Source organism: Pelecanus crispus, chromosome 2 (genome assembly GCF_030463565.1).
Source record: "Pelecanus crispus isolate bPelCri1 chromosome 2, bPelCri1.pri, whole genome shotgun sequence".
NCBI classification, from domain to species: Eukaryota; Metazoa; Chordata; class Aves; order Pelecaniformes; family Pelecanidae; genus Pelecanus; species Pelecanus crispus.
Window position 1 is genome coordinate 82,465,567 of NC_134644.1, and position 23,755 is coordinate 82,489,321.

A 23,755-nucleotide genomic window follows, 5' to 3' on the forward strand; every position below is an offset into this window, starting at 1 on the left:
TCATCTCCAAAAGAAACAAAATAAAAACCAGATGTGATTTTTTGGGTCAGCTCAAGCTTTTTGTTCCAAAGTTTAAGACTTCTTAAAAGAAAAAAGTCCCACACTGTTGCACATACTCAATTCATAATTACATATTTTAACAGCATGATAGTACAGAGAAGAAGAAAGAAAAGAAAAGAACACAAGCTAATGCTACATGTCCCCACTGTCAAAAGCATGAGTATCTGCTGAAGTGACTATTCATTGGCAGGGAGTTCAAATATGACCAGTGGAATACAATGTAACATGAATACATAATTATAAAAACATAATTAAGTATGACAGGAAGAATAGCTTTTTATAGACTTTTTGTTATATAGAACAGTATTAGGACATTTCTTACTGTGAGTGTGCAAAGATTCTGATGAAATTGATTGGAAGAAGTTGTATACTCTCTGATTCTGCAGAAAAGCTTGCGATGTATTTGAAAATAGCTGCCTGAAATTTAAGTGAGAGTTTGTTAAACTGTAAGTAATTCCATAGGAAGAACACAAAAATTTGCTACAGTACCATTTAAGAGCAAAGTAGGCAGGTCTTAAGAGGTCCAAACACTTGAACTTGCATGTTCAGCATAAACAATGTTAAATGCTACTTTTGAGCTTTGGTGTTCAGTGCTAGTGTAAGGTTGGAGCACAGCCAGTACAAGAAATTGGTATGATTTTTTTTTTTTTTTTTAATTTAAAAGGTATGTGCTTTTTGAGTGATCCCAATTCAAACATTTTAGCCACCTGTAACATTTTATTGAAGAGGAGTTTGGACTGAGTCAAAAAAGCACTACACTTTGTATTTTAACATTTAATTTCCCGACACAATGCAGCTGTTCCTTAGATACACTTATTTGGTTAAACACAAAGTTGAGTTCACCTATAATGTCAGTATTTGAGTTTCATAATTATCTTCAAGAGCAAAGGGTGGGATTCTCAATACTGCTCTGCACTGGTCTAGTCTGTTCCCAAGAGGTCAGTGACAACTTCTATTAACTTCAGATAAGAGAACAGGCCAAGAATCAAGGGTTTTTACATCACACAACAAGTTTTCAGTTATGGCTTGCCAGGAAGCACTACCCAGTTCTATTTTTGGGGGTAGCGGGCAGGAGAGCGCAATTTTTGGCAACTGGGCACGTACTTGAGACCCCCAAATAAATATATATTTATGCTAAACTGATACTGTAAGAAAATGAAATTTGTATACAGTAATGCTATTATAACAAGATTATTCACATACCATTCCAGTATAGTCACAACTTAGCTTGCAAATTGTAATTATAGTTCTGTACTATAATATGCTTGGGTATGTTTAAAGGTTATCCTCAAACTGAACCTCTTGGGTTTGTAATTACTGTGCAGTGAGGCTTCACAACCTTTCTGTATTACAGATATGTTCTCTTCAGTCAACCTCTATTTAACAAGTTATTCGTTTATAACCAGAATGTTTATCAGCCAAAAACTGTTTGCACAGATTTAGTTTTTGGCTTGACAATCAAGCCAATAAAGACAGACAAATAATATTACAGATTAAAATAAAAGAAAATTGGGAAAGGGGAGGTTGAGGCGCACAGCAGCTCCATATCTTCTGTAGCTAAGCTATTAAGACAAAACCCAAAGATCCAATATGCTTGGACCTGCAGTATATTCTGAGCAGGAGCCTGAAAAGCCTGATTCTTCAACAAGTACCCTAACTCAAGAGGCACTGCCTAACCTGATCAATAATTTGTTTTGAACAAGGTTGAACAACCCTGACAGGAAAGAACAAACATAACAAGATATCCGTAACAAACAACAAGAACAGGGAGGCCCACCAAAATTCACATTGCTGTTCTGAGTTACAAGATTTGACCAACATGTCCCACATCCCAGCAAGCACCCTCATCGCTAGATAGTAGGTTATGAGGTATGGGCCATTTTCTTACAAACAGGTGAGCTACATTTAATTTTCTATACATGCTTCACTATTACTGTTTATTCTTTTCCAAATTCTGTTCTGTCTCTCACTCTATGCTGTCATAAAATTAAAACATTATGCACTTTGAGTTACTGTTTCTAATATTTCTAAATATACCCTTGTATAACGGAGGTAAGACCCTCGCTGAAGCGCCAATCATTGCTATATAATGCTGCTCAGGACAAATATTTTCATCATAGAATCATAGAATGCTTTGGGTTGGAAGGGACCTTTAGAGATCATCTAGCCCAACACCCCTGCGGTGAGCAGGGACAGCTTTAACCAGATCAGGTTGCTCAGAGCCCTGTCCAACCTGACCTTGAATGTTTCCAGGGATGGGGCCTCCACTACCTCTGGGCAACCTGTTCCAGTGCTTCACCACCCTCACTGTAAAAAATTTCTTCCTTATATCTAGTCTAAATCTATTCTTCTTTAGTTTAAAATTCAATTAAATAATTCAATAATTGTATCATTACTTCTAAAGTAGTAATCCATTAAAGTTTAGTAAGAGTCTCAATTTAAAGGGGCGGAGGGGGGAAGAGTTAAAGGTATCTATTTCATCACTGCCTTCCCACTTTCTTCACAAATTGTGTTTAGGCAGCAGAACTTCCACTGTCCCTAAAAGTCATCTAGTTTGACCTCAATCACTTTTCAGGTAATGCATTTCAGATTATTTGCTAAAATATTTACCTGATTATGGGCTCAAGATCAGCATGCCTTCGTTCTTCCCTCTTCTGAAAACCCTGATTTAGTGCTCTTAAAATAGTCTTGTCAAATGCTTCAGAAGACAGTTCCTTTGGGAGCTGAGAAAAAGGTTAATGTTAAAAAATGAGTAGTTGACATTTTAAAGACTGTATTTGTTCACCATCAGTCTTTACATCTTTTGGTATCAACAAGAAACTTGATTGTTCCAGTTTGAGTAAGGTAATTTACAGACTAAAGGTACAACAAATCATCATAATTTAGTTTTGCTAGAGAAACACTTTGCTGTAAAGCCTCACATCAAATCCAAGTGTCAGATGGTTTAAAGCTCTAGTTGAAAGAACTACATTCAGAAATTCACCAATAACTATGTTCTTTCCCAGAGTAATTTACAGCCTTTTTTGATATATTTCTTTAAATCTTTCATGCACAGAAAGTAGGTCTCAAAATAACATAAAAAAAATTACCAGGGAGGACTGAATGCACTGTACTCACTATCACCACTTAGCTAGATTCAATTATTTTAAAGAGACAGGAGTAGAAAGGAGACTCAGTTATATAATACACTAGACTTCAGTGGGCAATATTGAGATTAATCAATAGCAAGTCCTTCTCTGGTTATTGTTAACACTGAAACTTCTTAAGAAAATTCATTATAACTGCAATGCCAGTATTACAAAGTGAGGTCTTCTGATGTTCTAGTTCAGAAGGCAAAATTCTTGCATCTAAACAGCATGTCTATTTTAAGTGAAACATATTCCCTAGAACAAAAATTTTTAACATTTACCACTCCCAAAATAATGTACTGAAGTGCATGAAAGCTGGTCAAATTCATTAATTTATATTAAAAAAAAAATCTTTTAATTTTGAGGCAATTAAAAGTAAACTGCCATAGCAAAAATGCTTTTTCCTAAAGTTAAAAGCTATTGCTAATCTGGTTAACATCTGCCATCAGTTATGATCAACAGCACTAAGTAATTTACACTAGCGTACCATCTTCCTCTTGCATGTCTGGAATACACCCAATCCAGAGTGACAGCTGGATATTACATCCTGCTAGTGGTACAACAGCAAAGCACTAAGAAATTCTTTCACTGAATGAAGTGCTACTAATAGAGAGACACTACGTCTAATGTGGATAATTGCTTGGTAACATACATAAAAGGAACTTCTGGACAGACAGACTCCAGACAGACAGGTGCTGTTAGTATTAGATTAGTGCAGTGCTACTGCACCTGAAGTGTGTTAGATAAAAAAACAGAAAGAAGTGCTGAAAGCAGCTTTTCTTAACTGACCCCTTTAGCTTTAATATGTGCTATGAGGAACTCCTGACTGAAGAATTAGCATTAGCCAAAAGGTACCAAAAAGCTACTGCAGAACCATGGGTATGAGCAAACCTCCTGTCCTGGTGTTTTGTATTTAAATTTGTCTCCAGAAACAGCCACAACTTTTTGTTTTTTCTTTAAAACTTTCATTAAAAGGAATTAAATTCCTTCTGTAGTTAAAGATTCAGAGTTACACGAACCAAAGACTAGGAGCTAACTATCTTAACTTCAGGTAATGAGATAGTCTTGTTACTTGTTAAGTTTGTTATTCCTTCCACATACACGGGTAATTTCCTACATGCAAAGAACTTTTTACACTTATCACGTAAGAGAAGGTGCTCTTTAAATATAAGGCACCCAAGTTATCCCATTTACTACCTTAGTTTTTCCCACCAATGGTTCTATTCCGAAACAACTTTTACAGTTATCTTACTCCAATCACCCACAACCTTGGAACTTCCTATCAAGTATTTTGACCATTCTTTTCTCTCCCTAGAAAACTGAGCGTACTACTTAACAATGCCATGCAGACTGGAAATAAGAATAACAAAAAGCCAAAATGCAAGTGCATATGAACTGGATAGCATTTGCACTTCTACAGTGCTTTTTAAAGCAAGGTTTATCCTGTTTTGTTTAACAATTCTCTTTCTTCTCTACTTATGGCTATCAAAACCAACACAAACCAAGTATGTTCAGCTGTGCATATTCTCCACAGAACACCTCAGCAAGCTCGTAGCAGCCTGTGGTTGTCTTCCACTTGTCCTGCCATCTTCTGTATATCTAGACTCTGCTGGAGCAGTCAAGCCAGCACATGGAACACTCCACACATCTGAAGAGCTGCCATCAGTCAAACGGGACAGCTCTGCAACATTTTGGATCCTGTCTGTTTGCCTGGCTCCTCCTCCTGGCAGCAAGTAGGTACTAGAGGGCCCATTTCAGAAGCTGGTGTTCATCTTTACTTTACAGGTAGGAGAACAGGAGGCATGCAGTTGAACACTCATCCCAGAGCTGCAAAGGATCCCATATGACAGTCCTGCTTTTAAGGTTCTCGTCAGGAGGAGATGCGTGTACCCTATGTTGCAGGACACCCTATCCGCAACCAGACACGCCATCCATAATTCAAACTCTCACAATCAAGCTCTGGGAACTCTTGGAACTAGATATTCCAGCTAAATTAAAGCTGCTGCGAACACTCACTGCTTCATTTCTACAACACTAGAAAACATAATGTTGATTAAACAGTGAACAAGACATTGACCTTTGTACAGTAACTGGCTTTCCACTTGCAATTAACATTGCAGTTAAGAACACCAGATGCTATCAAAACATGCCCAAAACAGATCTTTCATTAGTGCCTTGAACAGTGAGGAGTTTAAATGTATAATTTCCTAGAATAGGTGGAACCCAAACTATTAGACACTGGCAATGAAACACACAGTGTGAGGTCATCACACTCATGGGGTCCACATGTGGCCTACACACACAAATGCATTCCCTGCTTGGGGTGGGGGAGAGAACAACTTGGAGAACTTTTACTTTTTTTTTACACACAAACAAGTTGACAGATTTTTTTTTTTTCCTCAAACTTAACTCCTTGTGACAGTGAATATGCCTGCCTTTGTTCTGCTGAAGAAAACAACACTAAAATTAAGAACTATTATGCTCATGGCTCTGCCTCATTAATTAGAAACAACAAATGATACTCTTAAGGTCATTCTAACAGGGACACGAATAAGCAAACCAGCAGTGCTCATACCTATACATTGTATCTGTGGGGAATATTAAAAACTCATCTGGTAGTTTTATGGTAGTTCAATTAAAACTACAAGAGCAACCTCAGACAAGTCAAAAGATCTCCTCCTGGGAAACTCCCCATTCTGTTGAGCTTGTTCACCTGTCCAAGCTGCTCCACCACAATACACATTATTTCAATAGTTAATACAACCGTGAAGTACAAAAATCTGGTAGCATGCTTTTGTTTCTATAGTTACATCCCAGAAATCACAGCTCTCCCACACTACTTCTGAAGTTATAAATCTGATGAGTAAACACTACTTTTAGATTTCAATACATACTTTTAGCAGGAATTCCTGAAGCTCCTGGTGTGTTTTTGTTACACACGTTACCGAAAGATCGGACCAGTTTACCTAGTAAGGAAGGAAAAGAGAATGAGGAAAGGTTCTTTTTCCACGTATAATACCAGTTAACCAATCTTAACATTTCCATAAATCCAATGATCTCAGCATAAAAGTTAACACTTGCAGATAAGTAAATACCAGGCAAACAGGGATAATGCTGTACCTTTTCAAAGATGTATACTAATTTTGAGTGTATCTTTTAAGATCATCTTCATTGTTATTTGTGGCTAAGGAGAGTATGAACAAATTCAGGTGAATGCAATGAAGTCCCTGAAGATTACTGGCTTACTGACTCAGAAACAAGCCAGGCAGAAGTGTCTGTAATTACAGGACTCATATGAAACAAACATCATTAACCGCAAAAATCAGGCACCAGAGAAAAGGACTGTAGGTCAGATATACTGGATTGAGCTCTCACTGCCATTATCATGAGTCAAAAGAAAAAAAAAAATCTCCCTTTGTTTATATTACCTATAAAACAATTTTATCTGCCTTGGTCTTGAATCCTACATGGTCATACAGAAGTTGTTGTAGGGTACAATTCATAGGAAGTACTGCAAGTTACTAAAGAAGTTACTCAAGAATCATAGACAGCATTTTGGTATTTGCTTGTATAAAATTTCAGTAGATTATTGTTCTGGCACAACATGCAAGTAGTAAAATAGCACCTTCACATGCATATTTTGAGGAAAAAAAAGAAGTAAGCTTGGTTAGATGAGTGCTGTCTGGCTTGAAGCCCACTTCTGGGCTTATGATTCCCATTACATGCACGGGAAGATTCTGTGTAATGGGAGTGGACATGGCCATTATAAACATTCATTTACTCTGAAGAGTTGATAGGATAATGTCAACCACCAACTAACATCAACTTAGTCCCCAGAAATGCCAACTACTCTTGGTGCCCTCAGTTGGGAAGCCATGACTGTAATTGCTGTTATAACCTTAAAAAAGCAGTGTCTGGGCAAGCACAAAATGATCTGCAGTGAGGAGCACAGTATATATCTGCACAGATGAGGAGAGGAAACTCTTTCCTAAAAGAACTGAGGTGGAGGTGTTTCAAGCTTACTCAAATACTTCCCAGAATATCTCCACATTCCCCCTTTAACAAAGAAATTCAAAACCACTGTCAAATCTGCCTACATGCTGAATTTTCAAAATAGTTTTGTGACTTTAAATATTAATAATCCATATGGGCATTCTGTACAAACCTCTCCTATCTACTATTGTATTTCACCTAGTACTCAGTCCACAGACTGTTTGGACAAAAGATCTATGACAAGGTTGAAATACTTGGGCAAGTTAACCTTTAAGACTTGGAAGGCTAAATTCCACATTACTGTCCTCAGCAAAAGAAGGTTGGAGATTTTTTTGCAGATTTCACCTTCAGACATGATCAACAACAAGGTATCTGTTGCCACTACTTTACTTCAAAACCAGAAATAATATACATCAATTTAACACTAATTTTAAGCTTCTAGTAATATCAGAAAAGACAAAACTCTATAATCTACATCTACTTAATACAATATCAAATTTTGGGATCAACATATCAGTTTTCACCTCAAAATAGCCTTTTTTTTTTTTTTATGTTTGCCACTTCACAGAGTTCCCATGACCCATGTCAAATGGCCAGTAATAGTGTTTGATCTAAAACATTCTTTTTAGGGGGAAAAAAGGTAAAATTTAACTCTGTGTTCAAACCTGGCATACTACCAGACTCAGATCCATTGGCCAAATGACTCATAATGTTAGTCAGTCCTTGCTAAGAAAATTACTACTTCGATTCAATTAGAACATCACCACTAATGGCCTTAGCAGCTATTACTTAATGCCTACAGCCTTTAATACCTCAATACCGAAAGTTTCTTTTCCAAAGTAGCAAGCAGCAGCGTTTCAGTTTTGTTTAAAATTCACCCACGTAATTGTTTTATGTGTTGCCTCTGGCTACTATAATACATGAAGACTATACTAGGTAGGCCTTCAAGTCTGTTGACTTTTTTAGCTTGTTTGTTTTTATCGTAACAAAGAAATGAAAGAAACCCAAACCAAACCAATCAACCCCCAGTTTTGTCAAAACCCACAGGAACCATCCTCTTATGGAAAACATTCATGAAAGAGATCTAAGATGACCATATGACTCCAAGCAATATATAACTGCAGAGACAGGAACTGTGCTCCCATGCCACTTGAGCAAACGATCAGCTAGTTTTAGAATTATTTGTAATACTTATCCCAAATTAGCAAAAGCCAAGTTTCCTGAAGTGACGCCACACACCTGGCTATGGCTGGTGTTTTACACCTTCCCACCTTATGCCCACAATTACATAAAACACCTGATCTGCACACAGAATCCAAGAGAATTATAGGGTAATTCCAAGAATCTCTAAAGACCCTAACGTAATTGAAAACTGCCTTCTGAGCAGGTATTTGAAACAAGCTGTATCTATCTACAATACATAGATATCATGAATACATTTCCTTTAATATTCTGGAGGTTATTTGCTTACTTTGAATGTGTACTCCAAATGTTTGTCAGCCCTTTTTCTTGGTACTCCTTTCAGGGTTATCTTCTCAATGTGTACAGCTGAAAGAAAAACACCATATTGTACACACCAAAATTACAGTTTGAAAATGCATCTACTTACCTAGCCACTCTGAGAATCACTGTATGCTATTTACCGACTCACACAACCCCACTCCTTCTCAGATGCTATTTTACTGTAACAAACTGCAGGGGGCAGGTGGAGCCTTGTTCTCTACAAAGTATTTCTCTGGCCTGAGCACAGCCCCTTCGTTGCAGATCATGGGAAACTGTGCATTAGCCAAGAGCTTATTTAGACTGAAAGTCACATAAATACAATAATATAACCACTATAAGTGAAAAGACAATGAAAGAAGTCAAATTGTGTCTTTATTCCAAGAAGTAACAAGCGCTGATAAAAGCCAGTGACAGTGCCTTCCACATCCACAGTTCTGAAACATCAAGTAGTAAAGAGAGCAAACTAAGGCAGAAGAACCACATTTCTGAAAGGCACTTAGGTGGAAGGAAACACTTGGGGAAGGCCTGAAGGAGACAGAAATGAGTGTTAGCAAACAGAAAATGAAGAGGAGAAGCAGAAGGCTACTATAATCATACTGTAAAGAGTATCATTAAATTGAACTGAAAAGGAAGAAGGGTACTTTAAAGTACTTGCTACTTTAACACTCCTTCCCCATAGTCTACTGTATTCAAGAATAGGCAAGTTCTGGCTGTGACTTGGTAAGAAGCAGCACCATATGACTTTCAGTCATTCAGAGATTTTCTTGAGGGCACATAACACTGTTCAGGTAACACCCTATATAAAAATCCTCATGTAGCCGAGATGGACTTTTTACTTCTGCTATGCTGGTCTAAGAATTCAACAGAATTTTATTCCTTTACAAGCATGAACACATCTTTACATGTAAAAAATTTTATTTAAAAAACAGTTCGACCAGCCCTACACCATCAATGCTTCCTTTCAACACTTTTGAAACTTTTTTCTTTCTTTGGGGGGAGGTGAGAAGAGGGTGGTGTCACCAGCTAACGTTTTCCTTTCAATTTTTAACTGCATGTTTACATGGGATACACTGGAAATTATGCATAACAATTTAAAAAAAAAAAAAATCAACCAACCTCCTACAAGTGTATGTTACAAAGCTTATTCTTGGAGATTAGCTAATTACCATTTCATCTAACTTAAACATCTTTAATGAATTTTGTTAAGTTACAATTAAAGTAGTATTCCCATCGAACATGCCAGTTCTAAGAGAACTAAGCATTAACGATTTCCTTAAAGGAATAATAAGCCAGCACATAAGCCTGGTGATAGAGTTACACCTTCCAGTTCTTTTAGTAGAAAGACTGACAAATACTGGGTGTGCTGGTGTACACTGGTTGTAACCCTCTACCTGGGAGTTAGAGCGCTAGACAATCGGTTCATTTTTCAGTTAATGAAGATTAATTATTACAAAACAAAGAAATCTGAGATGAGCTAAGGATACCAGACAATAACATACATCTATATACTGTGAAAAGCCAAATGTTTGGTGACCTTAATTTTTACCTGTCTGGTAGGGATAAAAGCACTGTTAGAAAAAGGACTGTGGCATAACATGAGTTTTGGCGCAGTAAAGTTTCTTAATGGCCAATGTTAAAATTGATACCATCAGCTGAACTGATATTCCTAAGTTTAATTAAAAAGTTGACTCCCATGACTGGAACCGAGAATAGTGGTTTAAATTGCAGTTCACTACATGCATATGTTTAGCATACATAATTATGGAAACTAACACCATTAACATTCACAGACAAGCTTCTTTTCTGACGGGACTGTGTTTATTTTAAACTACTCAGTGTTCTCAATGCTAAATATATTTGTCCTCAAGTATAAAGACATTTTATTACACAATGTAGTACCTTGAGCTTCCTTAACTTTTTGTTGCTGTTGCATGCTTCATTGTAATAAGTGATACAACAGGTAATTACAGTGTTGTTGCTGCAGTTTTAGTTCCATAGCTTCAAAAGACTACTTTAGAATTTTGTTTCCACAATCACATTTTAAATATTCTAAATGGCTAGACTGAGAAGAAATGTTTGAATATACAAGCTAATGAGGCATGTTACATGGCTACATTTATTTTGGACACAACACACGCATTCAGGACGATTAAGTCAAGCATGTATACATGACACTGCTTCCATTGTAAATTTAAGTTAAGATTTCTAAAAATCATATTCATCACAGCTGAGAATAAAAAAACCCCATGTTTTATTATCAGTGCTATTTCTAACCGAGTAGGGAGATTTCTGTAGCGGGGACTCCTTTTCTATCACATACCTATATAGCAAATATCACAAAACGATTCTGATTCTTCACTGTAGTTTCTAACTATGATAATACAACCACTGAGAAATCTTTAAGCTCTTTGCTAGATTCGATTATTCAACTTTTCTGTGCTTCTGTTACTTAATTCAAGAGCGTTGCTAAAGAGAGTCTTGCTTTTGTGTTTCTAATTTGTGAATATGAACACTTTGAACTCTGTAAAAGCATTTGAAACAGGTTTGTTGTCTGTAATCAGCCATAATCTTTCTCTGTGTTTTTTTGCAAGGAATTAAAACTCTCAAATTGCCTGCCTTCAAAGTGTAATTAAGTCTTCACAGTAAAGACAAAGGACATTTATGAGGACAAAAGGAATAGCAATAGTTTTCCCAGATTGCCAGCTCTTTGCTATCTGCAGGATAGCGTAGACTAATTTTGAGTAGACAAGTGATTTGCTAATCTTGTTGGAGAAAAAAGGGCAAGAATAAATCTGTTTTCAAAAATGCTCATTTCTTCAAAGAGAAGAAACTGTGCTGGCAATTGCACAGAAGAGTTCTGTTTACGCTTTGAAGCCTTGTTCTCATTCTCCCCAATAGAGCCAAAAAACGACTTTGTTCTACGGAAAGACTCTCACTTCTCCAAACTACCACTTCTATAAAATCTCCTAATATGTGTTTTTAATTTCTTTGGTTTTTTAAGGCTAATCAAATACAACTGAATCAAGTAGCAGAAGCTATCCATTGTTTCACAGTATCTTCATGTTTAGTTTTCCTTCAAAAATCTAAACACCATTAATACAATTGCATTAAATTTTCTTGTTTTCTCCCAAATTCCACCGCTTTTTTCAGGAGGAAGCCCATTTGCAATCAATTTTCGTGTGTGCAATCACTAGTAGTTAGGAGCTAACAAGAATGACAACTTGTTATAATAAAGAAAAGACCAAGTAGGCAGCAGACAAGCTATTATACTTACCAAGCATTGCAGTTTCTCATTCAGATGAACAGCAAGACAGATGCAAGATTTCTACAACTCCAGGCAGAGTTTAGCGTTCAAAAAAACTTTAAAGTGTTTCTCAAAAGAAACCTCAGACAACATACCTTCTCGCTGAGGTCTATGGGAAGCCATTGGTAGTCCATCATGAGGTGCTGTGGCTCGTTCTAGCAAACCGGTCTCATTACTTGACACGCGGTCACGATGGGAAAAGTCATTCTAAATTGAGAAGGAAAAAACCAGAAGTGTCTTACTAGAATGTATTATTTTCAAAGCTTGCACTAAACAGCAGAAACTACCAAAAAAAAAAAAAAAAAAAGATTCCTTATTTGGTATTCTATAGGAGAAAAACCTGAAGCTCTCGACAGTGGCAAAAAGGCGGTCATTAGCCACTTCAGTTCTTGCTTTTTTATTTATTTGTTAAATGTCAGCTATAACCTCCAATGTTTCACTGACCTTATTTTAAAAACAGAACAGGGTGGGGGACAGGTCACGTGCCTTTAGAGTATCTCAAGCTGGACAATTTGAGATCATTAGCTCAGAACTTCAGCGCTAATTTACTGGTAGTACGAACTCTTTCAATTACTAACCTGTGAAGTCATCTACTCACTACACTCTAAACATGTTCTCCTCAATTATATTCATGCCCTGTACCTTCAGCCTGCCACCTCTTCTGTATAGGAAATCATGAACAACTGTTTGGACAGTCTATCAGGACATATGGTCCTAACAGCTAAATCAATGCACCTCTTAGTAACTAAACATTCAGAATGCAAAGTTGCCACCAACACCCTCTCTTCCACAGAGAAAAGGACAGACTGAAAGCTCTTCTCCCCCCACATTTGCATGCAGACTTCAAAATTATATGTCAAGAAGTACCACTGTTTTAATACAGTGCATAAGGAGGGAAAGAACAGGAAGTTGAGGTGCTGGAGCGTGTCCAAAGAAGAGCAACAAAGCTGGTGAAGGGTCTAGAGCACAAGTCCTGTAAGGAGCAGCTGAGGGAACTGGGGTTGTTTAACCTGGAGAAAAGGAGCCTGACAGGAGATCTTATCACTTTCTACAACTACCTGGAAGGAGGTTGTAGTGTGGCGGGTGTCGGTCTCTTCTCCCAAGTAGCAAGTCATAGGATGAGAGGAAATGGCCTCAAGTTGCAACCAGTGGATGTTTAGATTGGATATTAGGAAAAGTTTCTTCACTGAAAGGGTTATCAAGCACTGGAACAGGCTGCTCAGGGAAGTGGCTGAGTGACCACCATCCCTGGAGGTATTTAAAAGACGTGTAGATGTGGCACTTATGGACATGCTTTACTGGTGGACTTGGCAGTGTTAGGTTTACGGTTGGACTCAATGACCTTTTCCAACATAAATGATTCTATAAAGTCATACAAGACAGATAACATGGACAGATAAGTAAGAGAAGAAAGAACAAACTAGGCTAACAATGATAAACTAGAGAAAAGTATTAGATGAGCACGGACTTCAAGGGGTTTCCCTAGGGTAACAAGAGTCTATATAATTTCTCCCAAACTAAGATAAAATATTAATGTATCAAGTTACATGTTCTTCAATGACCAGGTCTTGTTAAAAAAACCAAACTGATCAACCAAGCTAAAATTCAGAAATGTTTTAAAACGTCCAACTGTTTTAGATGCAACTGTGTTTCCCAGTTGACCAGTGTAATTCCATGTTTCAAGGAAACAACACATCTTAAAAAAGATACATCCACAAAGAACTAGGAAATACTGGAAGTTACAAGCAAGTTTCTGGATTAATCTATTTTAAGTGAGGCAACTCTATTTATCTGTAACAAGTAGTATAGCATATGAGCTTAGCAAGTACCTAAATGCCATCAATATACAAATACCATATTGGTGGTAGCAGCAGCAGTGCAGAGGGGGAGAGAAAGTGGTTCTCTGTTTAGCACCACAAATTAACCAAATACTGGTTTTTTATTAAGCACTGGAAGCTAAAACAGAGGGTAGGTTTCTTGGGAAAGCTTTCAAAACATGCAAGTTACATAGAGGATATTCAATGCAGCACAAATACTTAGCAACTGGTCTGCACGAAAACTAGAAGGTCAATAAATATCTATCTTATTAGTAGCTCTATAAACCAAACAAAATTCCTAGGAGAAATGGATACTTTTTGGCGTAGATGCATATTGAAAGTTCAAAGCCTCTTCCTCTCAGGAATTCAGGATGAAGAACACTGCTCCACTGAAAGACCTTCATAAACGATGGATAGAGGAAAAATATAAATCTTCAGACAGTACTCTTATTTTTAAATATAGGAAGCATAAGATTCTGGAAATAAGCGATGGAATATATGTGACTTTTTTTTTTTTCCCTGAAGGACTTGCACAATGTGATGGGACAAACGAGCAGCCAAGACTAGCTTCCTTGTTTGGTACGTAGGACCCCACGACTGTCACAACAGGCAGACCAGAATGAGGAAGCACAGAGGTGCCAAAAGACATCCCCTCGTAGTTTCTGAATTCTTCAATGAACTTCTTCAGATTTGACAGATGTACCAACTAAAGCTTGCTTCATCTTACTAAAGCAGCTACAGCGTGGGTACAAACTGTGGCAACTCCTAACAATACATTCAACTCATTTAGAACCCAGTAAGTATACAGGCATCAGGCCTGCCCTGGGCACACTGTTAATCTAACTTTCATCAGTCCCATCAACAGCAGTGCACAATTAGCAAGTGAACATCTATGTGCCTTTAGACTGCACTACAGATGGTCTGAGGAACTGAACGACATTTTAGCTGTTTCATCTAAATCAGTGTATGGTTGGTGTTCTATGCCAAGTGTCAGTAATTTCAGGTTTCAAAGCAATCAGACTTAAAATACAGAGCATGCTTTGTTTCCTCAAGATAAAACTCACACCAGTCCTTAGTCACTCAGTGAACCACCTCAGCGAACTTTACTGATCAAAACAGTATTTCATGTTTCAAACCTCTAATAAATTATGAGCACAATATCAGACTTGGAATAAGAAAGCAAAATAGCTGTATATCAATGAGACTGCATTTTAACAGCTTTAGCAAATTTCCAAGTTTAGTTTAATTAAAAAAAAAAAAAAAAATCACAGCATGGTCTGGAGATACTCAGTTTCAGATCTCCTCAAAACTCCCATTGATACTGTTTTTTCAGACGTTTCATAACAACCGTGGACATAACCAAATCCAAGTACTTCACTTTTTAAGTGTTAACTCCTGGTCATGCATTATTCACAAAACTGCCAGCATTTGAGCATTAAAGTTACCCAGTTCAAGCTGTGATTCATTTAAGACTGTCCATAAAAAACACTACTACTGTGATTAACTGGCTGAGTCCAAACTACATAAGCTAACAAGTTTAGCACATATTTTGGCGTGAGAGTGAATGCCTTCCTGACATGAAATCAAACAACTGAACCAAGAGTTCTAGAGAAGATCAATGTCAATTCTCTGGCAGAGGTAAGGTCTTCCTTAAACTACAGACACATGCTTTGCCAAAAGCAGCTTTGATATCTTTCTTCCACTCTGCATACAGACGACAATAGACATTTGGATTAACTCTGACAGAGGCTCTCAAACTATTCAATTTGTTTTACTTTTCCCAGATGTCTTCTTCCACCTCTGAAATCATGATCGTAAGAGCCGAAGGCAGTGCTTCATTCATTTTAAGGAACAAGCTGAGACTTCCACCTACTCAATTACTTTTTTTTAAAATTCACAAATGGATCTAAAAACAATCAAATTTGAAAGTCAGACCTTCTTTTGCATTCAAAATCATGCTATTTGTTGTGATTAATGGAAAAATAAATTACAGTCTATTCTAATAAATAATTGCCAGTTAAGAAGTCAAAGAAATTGTGAGCAGTTTTTAGAAGAGAGGTGTGGAAGTAAGATTTACTTTGAAGATGTATTCTGCTCAGCTCACGTCACAGAAGCATTAAATATTGCTGCTACACCTCCTAATACTAGAAAACTGCTTCTCACCTAGCATATACATCATCTTTGTAACAGTGTTCAAATATTTTTGCAGAGAATTATTCCAGAATGGTTACTTTTCTATCCATGGCAGCATTCTGTATCAGGCAAACTATATCCACATTTGAAGGCTCCCTCTAAATTGCAAAATATTACATGGTTCAAACCTGTATTTAAAAAAGTCCCGACATCAAAGATTTTATAAATCATCATAAGTGTAAAAAAGTTCACAATTTATTCACTTGACAAATTCTTCACCTAGAAAGTTAAACCAGTAGTATGTACCGCATGTATTCTCTGAACAACAGCTTTCACAGTACCTAGTGGAACGCAGGAGGCAGGGTAATGCAGGGCAGTCATAGCTTTACCTTACAGCCCGCAAGAGTTGTCTCTGTGCCAGCTCCAGATCCTATCTTAAGCTGCGTTACAACTCTTCACATTTGGTGTTAGCTACTATGACAGTCCTACACCAAACACTCACAAGTAGCTAACATACAAGTGGCATTGTCAGAGCAGACAACTCTAGCATGCAGGTGTCTGGAAAGTCTAGGGAGTCTGGAGGGCCAATGAGCATTAAGAGCAACATCGTGGGTTGCTACCTGGTGCCAGTCACACCACAAACACAAGTCCTTTAAAACTGGGTATGCTGCCGAGGAGTTCCTGTCGATGGTCACGCTGCATAGCGCTCACTGTGCCAGTCATTTCCTGTCAATGAATAAAATGTATTCACACAACACACGCAAGTGGAAGGTTAATTCTTGCATAAGCCTTTGTCACTGTAAGGCTTTCACGCATAAGGGTTCACTGCAGCTCATAGTGCTGCTGCTAACGATTAAAATACAGTGAAGCAAGAAACGTGGGTGGCCCCCAACCAGTTGCTAGATAATTGATTTGATAATCACACAGATCTTTGTGACAGGCTAGAGGATTAACTACATTTCTCCTGGAAAGTGAAATGAGCTAAGAGAGCGCTCTAAAAATTGTCTGCTCTCACAATCTAGATCAGAGTTTTGTATCCAAGACATCTTTCCTCATACAGTTGAAAGCAAGTACCATATTAAAAAAAACCACCTATCACTTGAGGTGTTTCCTGCGACTGTAAAGAGAAGCCCCAAATATCTAAAGTGGAGAGCCATCCTGCTTGGAAGGATGTTGCTCTGTATAACTAACATACATGAGCTGAGCAAATCCCAGCTAGTCTACACAGGACAGATGTCCAAACTCTGCCTTCTATTAACATAGATTCTGGCTGATCAAAAAATGTCATGCTGGTATCGGTTTGGCAATATGTAATGTAATCTGTTATTGGATAGCCTACTAATCATCATGAGCAAGTGACTGATGCACATATGTCTTCTGATGTTTGCACTGCACTTTCATAAAAGAACTACTTATGCATCAGCTCTGATGAGCACTAACAAGGGAAACCTGCTTACAGCAGCTGGACAGCTTGATTAGTTCTACATGCCCAAATACGAAAGCTTATTTTTCTACAAGACTTCAGTAAATGTGCTGTTAGGGACAGCACTACCTAGCTTTGCAAGGCTGTGCAGATGTAAACTGGCACAGCTCATTCATTCATGTACAAGTGGGAACCAGCAAACAAAACCAGATGAAAGAAGGCATCTTGTAAGAATCAAGGTCTAACTCATGATCACGAGTTATCAACTACAGCATCTGTACCTTAGAGAAACCTGAGTGATGTCAGGATAATCATTCATAGATGTGGTGCCAGTTACAAGACCAAAGCCATGATTTGCTTAAAATAATCCTTACAAGCTACCACCCTTTTTGCTTCACAACTGTGATACGCAGGTACATAGCTAGGTAGCTATGTTAGCACAAGGGCTAAACACCACATCTTCAACTTCATGTGTACTTGTGCGCTGCTGAACCCTCTCTTGATGCCAACGGCAGCAAAGAGGAAGCCTTACTCAAGACTGCATGCCACTGTATCTGCATCCTGTCACCTAACGCACTTAAGACTCACAAATGCAAACATACAGAGCAGCAATGCTTCAAAATCTGTTTAATGTTGACACCTGTTGATGCAACAGGTTGTCTCCCATGCAAAAAATACACTACTGTCTTGGACAAGCTGAAGACAATTGCCCAGCTGACATTGCTGCAAAGTTACACTTCAGTTTGGAAGCTTTGAACTATGCAGTGGCACTGTCCGATTGATTTGAGATGCAGAGAGCTGTCCTACAAGACTAAGAACAGAATCGGCCTCAAGATCTAAGACTACAAAGATCTACCAAATGATCTCTCTTTTGGCCACAGTCAACAAACAACTTAAATGCTTCCTTGTTAACTATGTTTCACATGCAGAATCAACCTCCAGAACAATAATGCTTATTCCACATAGAATCACAGGCTGAAGAAATGGGCCAACAGGAACCTCATGAAGTTCAACAAGGGGAAATGCAAAAGTCCTGCACCTGGGGAGGAACAACTATGGGCACCACACAAGCTGGGGCCCACCCAGCTAGAAATCAGCTTTGCAGAAAAGGCCCTATACGTATAAAAATGTAAATACACATCTGAAGGGAGGGTGCAAAGAGGATGGAGCCAGGCTCTTTTCAGTAGTGCCCAGTGACAGGACCAGAGGCCATAGGCACAAACCAAAATGCAGGAGATTCCCTTGGAACATCAGGAAACACTTTTTCACCGTGAGGGTGACTGAGCACTGGCACGGGTTGCCCAGAGAGGTTATGGAGTCTCCATCCTTGGAGACATTCAAAAGCTGTCTGGACAGGGTCCTGGGCAACTGGCTGTAGGCAGCCCTGTTTGAGCAGGGGGAGGTGGTGGACGAGATGACCTCCAGAGATCCCTTCCAGCCTCAGTCATTTTGTGGCTCTGTGACCAGACATAAAATCCCATATTATGCAAAATAAAAGCCTGACTGGCTGAACATACAGTTCAAATGGATAATGTGCAACTGCCCTATTAACTCATATCTAGTAAGCTGGACTGCACAGACAGAACGCACAGCTGCCCAAGAGTACTTTAAGGTATATTTGTTTAATGAAACTATTTTAAGAGCTCACCTGTAAGAGGCAGCAATAAAACACTATGAGGGACACAGAAACCTTTTGAAAAAACATCAGCTGGTTGGGGGAGGAAAAGCACACTGTATGACAGCCTCAGCAATCACGTATTGACTACCTTGTAGCACTGAGAAATCATGACAATTTTGAGACAAAGGGCATACCAACCTCTTCAGCATCATTAACAACTTCAGCTATCGAGGCCTGTGGCAATTACACTTGAAGTACCAGACATGTTAGCTGCAGCAATGATTTACAGCACTGTGGGAATACTGCACCTTGTGTTTGCTAGAAACACAGCACTTTCTCTCTCATCTGCATCTGAGCTTTTAATTGGACTTAAACCACAGTTTCAGTCCAACCCAGCTAGCCCATGACAAAGTAGAGAACTTGAAGCTAAAGCCAGCATTGCAATAGTTCAGACATTACTGCATTGACGGTTGCTCATCCAACAACTTTGGGTAACTTCAGTATTGTTACAATTGTCTGTGGAGCGAATAAAATTGCTTGAAGGTACTGGTTCAGACTGATACAAAAAATTATTTTCACAGTGGCCTAGAGTGACAGAAAGATTTAAAAAACATTTGCCCCTTAAGAGTGGTTCACTGAAGTACAATTAGTACTGAGAAGAGACGATGCCTTCATTACTACTTTTAACTACCGGCAGAGGGTAATATGTCATTTTGTCCAATTCTTGAACTCAAGAGGTCTAAGCAGATTAGTTTAAAAATACTCCTTCACGTATGGCAGTTCCAAATAACAGAAAATCTCTCCGTCGTGTTCTTATCTCACTCTTAAGACACTTCCCAAGGCATTAAATCTCCTTTCACTCTTAAAAGTATTTTTACTTTCTTCTCCCAAAAAGGACAAGATTAAGAGGTTGAGGAAAGGCAAGAAGCTCATGAAGGAATGCAGTTTCCAGCCAGATCTCTGAGCTTGTCCTCTGCAAGCTTCGGTCTCCAAAAGTATAAACCCTTAGACTTGGAGGATACTACAGAAATTCACCAAGCCTTGGAGGAAAGTAGACATTTAGTATTAATTATAGTTAATGGAGAATCAGCTGTGGTGTTTTCTAGAGCAGCTATGGCTAGACACCGATACTGGGAAGTAAATGAGGTGACGGAGATTCAAGTAGACAGAATGCTACAGACTTCAGTGGTTTCACAGATGCAGCCATCTTACTGCTGCTATCTGCATCCTTTTCTGCAGCTCTTTTTCTAAAGAGCTGAGAGTCCTCGGTACTCCACGCCCAGTGAGACCTTGCTGAACTACAAACAAAACAACACTAGGCAACACTGAAAACAGGACCACAGCTTAACAACAGTAATCTAAGTGCAAGCATTAGGAAGTTACAGGTATATTTTCAATACCCTCAGTGCTCATTTAATATGTTGGAGAAGAAACTGGCATGGAAAACAGCAAGAGACTGATTAACCCTTGTACAAAGGGACTGGGCAAGGCTACAAACTCGCCTTGTCCTAACACTTCATATTTAGAACTAAACAATCAAAACAACTGAGAGCAGTGAAAGTTTTTACTCCGCAATTTCCGGGAGCATTAGCATGCACATTTAGACAGAAATCTTTCCTTTTAGGCACTGTCTTTTATCTAGTTATGACTTCCTTTCCAGAAGGCTTCCAGTAATGTTTCTGGAAATCCTTAACTCCTGTTTGGAGTCAGAGGAACTCCTGTTCAGAGACAAGGGTGTTAGGTTCACTGAGGGAGCCAGAATACTTTTTATCTCAGTATGCAAAACTTGTAAAACATTCGTATTTTCCTGGAGGGTACCACCATTTAAAAGATCTTTGCCAAGAGTAAAATGACATTTTTTTAATCCTTCTGTCTCTTATTTAAACCAGACTCCGAAGACACTTTCCCTTATAACTCAACTCTACGACACTAAAAAAGAGTACACTGCAGCTTCAAAATAGGATTGGCTGCATTTGTTCTAAAAGCTCTTAGATTCTCAGATTAAGTTCTACTACCTTGTTCTGCTGCAAGTGTCTGAAGATCAGTTATAAAAGCACTCTTCTAATTTGCAGACAAAATATCCTATAAATAGAAGCTTACTAAGAAAAAATACTCTGTAAATAGAAACTTTTCCTTTGTTTGTTAAGTAGAGACTTTTTCTGTAAAGAATCCTCCAGCCAGCTAATTATACTACTATTCAGCAAACCATTATCTCCAGGCGATTGCTTATTTCAACAGAACCTTAGTTCTATTACTGTCAAGTATGCCTGAATAAACGTTCTAGTGTCTAACGCATGCCACATTTATTATGTTAGCACATATTCAGACCTCCTTCAGTATTTCAGGATTCTTGGATGGGATGAAGCAAGATAAGCAATGAAGTCTAGCAGCTTTGATACTGATGCACTTATTAAACAAATATAATTAACACAAGAGTTAAGCTATGTGTTCTGTTACTTAAATCAATATATATAGTGGTATCAGCAGACTCTTTGGACATTGATGCTTGTTTTATGACTACAGATGTGAATGCTGCAGATTTATTCTTATACTTCAACTTTAGACTCAAAGTCCATATTCTGCACAGCTTAATGTACTTTTTTTTCCCTAATGACAAAAAATGATTTTCCCCAAAGGTGTCATTATAAACTATACCTTCATTTAAAAATCTGCAAATAGTATCAAGTGTTTCTACCTTAAGTAAAGAAAAAAAGTGTTTCAGAACACTTTCTTAAAGAAACAAAGTTTACGCAATTACAAGGCAATCCTACCTCTGCTCATCCCGCTCCAGCAGTCCTATCTCCTACAACTTTTGAACTGATCAGCCATTTCCAGCTAAATTTGTTAAAAGGTATCACTAAGAAATGCTAAGTTCTTAAAGGGTCATTAAAATAGGAGACCAAAAAGAATAGCAATCCTGTTAATCCTTTGTCAAAAAGCAACTTTAACATGAACTTAATTTTATCAAGATGGCACAGATCCTACCCAGAAAACATAATCCCAATCATGGGGAAAAAGCAAACTGCTTTATGTTCTAGTAAATCACCCACAAATTCTTTGTAGGTGAACCTCCCAAGGGTTACTGCTCATTGTAGCTAAATGTTGTAGCTCCTTGAAACCTCAAACCAAGCCGTTCTGTTAGATATGCCACATGCAGCAACACAGTCCTGGCGCTAAGGAATTCAGAATCGAAACTTGACAAGTAAACCACCTGGTTCAATTCCAGGTCTGAACTCCATCGCCTCTGTAGGTGGATTTCCCATCACCGTTGCTTGCCATAGGTACATATTATTTCACGGGTCATGTGAACGACAGCCCTCCTACCATCTTCAGACTGTTCGGAAGACACGAGCTGAGAAAGTCCGGGAGCGTTAAGGAAGGGAAGCCCGGAGCTCAGCTAGCGGCCCCTCAGCACAAAGCTTCTCCTGCGCTTTATCTGCAGGATACGCCGGGCACGCCACAGCCCCTCTCGGGACGGGCCGTGCTTGCGGCGCAGCCTCCCCGCGAAGACCCCCGGGGTCTGCCCGCGCCCCGGGCTTGCCCCCGCGCCCGCCCTTCGGGAGAAGGCCTGCGGGACCCCCGCCGCTCCCGGGCAGGGCCCGCTGCTGGGGCCAAGGCCCGACCGGACCCCGGCGGCACGCGCCGGCACGCCACCCCCCACCCCCCGCCACTGGGCGGCCGGGAGCGCGGGCCCCCTCCAACCCCCAGGACCGGCGCGTGATTGGGCCCACGCGCAGCCACGTGGTTACGGAACGGCCGAGACCCTTCCCGTTATGCAACAGAGGGCGCCTCCCCCCCCCGCGCGACGGGGAGGAAACCGCCCCGCGGGCACGTGACCAGGGGGCGCGGGCTCCGCCGCCGCCATCTTGAATGGGGGCGGGAAGCGGCGGTCGGTGACCGTCAGTCACCGCGCCCCTGCCCGGGGAGGGGTCTCGGGAGCGGCGCGCCGGGGAGCGGCCCTTTCGCCCCCACCGGCACGGCGGGGAAGGCAGGGGCTGCGCCCTCACGGGGCGGGGAGGCGCCATGATCGATCCGTCCTCCCCGCAAACAAAGCGAGAGGTCACCCCCTCCCCCCGGCCCTTCTCGGGCCGGGAAAGGGGAGAGACCTCCGCGCCGCGACTGCGCTCCTGGGGTTGGGGTCCGTCTCTGTGTCGTGTGTGTGTGTCCCCCCCATCGGCTCTTCTGCCCTCGCAGAACGCGGCTGCCCCCATTTAATGGGGGAGGAGAAAGTTCAAGTCCTCCTTCCAGCTGCGGCCATTGCAAAACGTGACGGGAACCGCCTGCTCCGGCCACTCGCCCTGAGGCGCGGCAGCAAGGCGGCCAGCGGGCGGGCCCGGGGGGCAGGGCCCGGGCAGGGCTGGAGGGGCGCCGGGCACCGCCAACATCACCGGGGCGGGGGGCAGAGCTGCCCGCGCTGCGCGGCTCCCGCTGCACGGCCGCAGAGCGGGGCTGCGAGCAACGAGGGAGGCCAGCCCTGCTGACCCCAGGCCAGCCGCAGGAAAATGCGGAGAGGTCTTTATGAACAGCTTTAGTTCACAAATGCAGAGCCCTGAAGGCACTTAAATTTTAGAGATTAAAGGAGGATAAAAAGCCTGCGGACGTCTGACAGGGTTTTACATCAAGTCCAGTTTAACAGTACAGCTGCATTTTGCCAGGGAAGTCTCTTAACGGCACGACTAACTCCATTTCCTCTAGCATCTTATCTGCGAGGGTCCCACTGTCCCTGTGAACCGAAAATACTCAGCAGAAACCCATCAATCCCTCTGTTCCCTGTCA

General features: G+C 40.1%; 1 protein-coding gene across 3 annotated transcripts in view; it reads right to left on the minus strand.

Annotated features, from left to right (window-relative positions):
• Positions 1-23,755, minus strand: part of ZCCHC2 (zinc finger CCHC-type containing 2) — a 48,472-nt gene that overhangs the window by 21,843 nt on the left and 2,874 nt on the right. For all 3 annotated transcript variants that reach the window (XM_075704775.1, XM_075704774.1, XM_075704773.1), the window contains exons 2-6: positions 12,084-12,195; positions 8,653-8,729; positions 6,083-6,154; positions 2,671-2,783; positions 383-477 (exon numbers count right to left, since the gene is read on the minus strand). In XM_075704775.1, the coding sequence (XP_075560890.1) occupies positions 383-477; positions 2,671-2,783; positions 6,083-6,154; positions 8,653-8,729; positions 12,084-12,195 (469 nt within the window). The remainder of the gene's footprint in view (positions 1-382; positions 478-2,670; positions 2,784-6,082; positions 6,155-8,652; positions 8,730-12,083; positions 12,196-23,755) is intronic.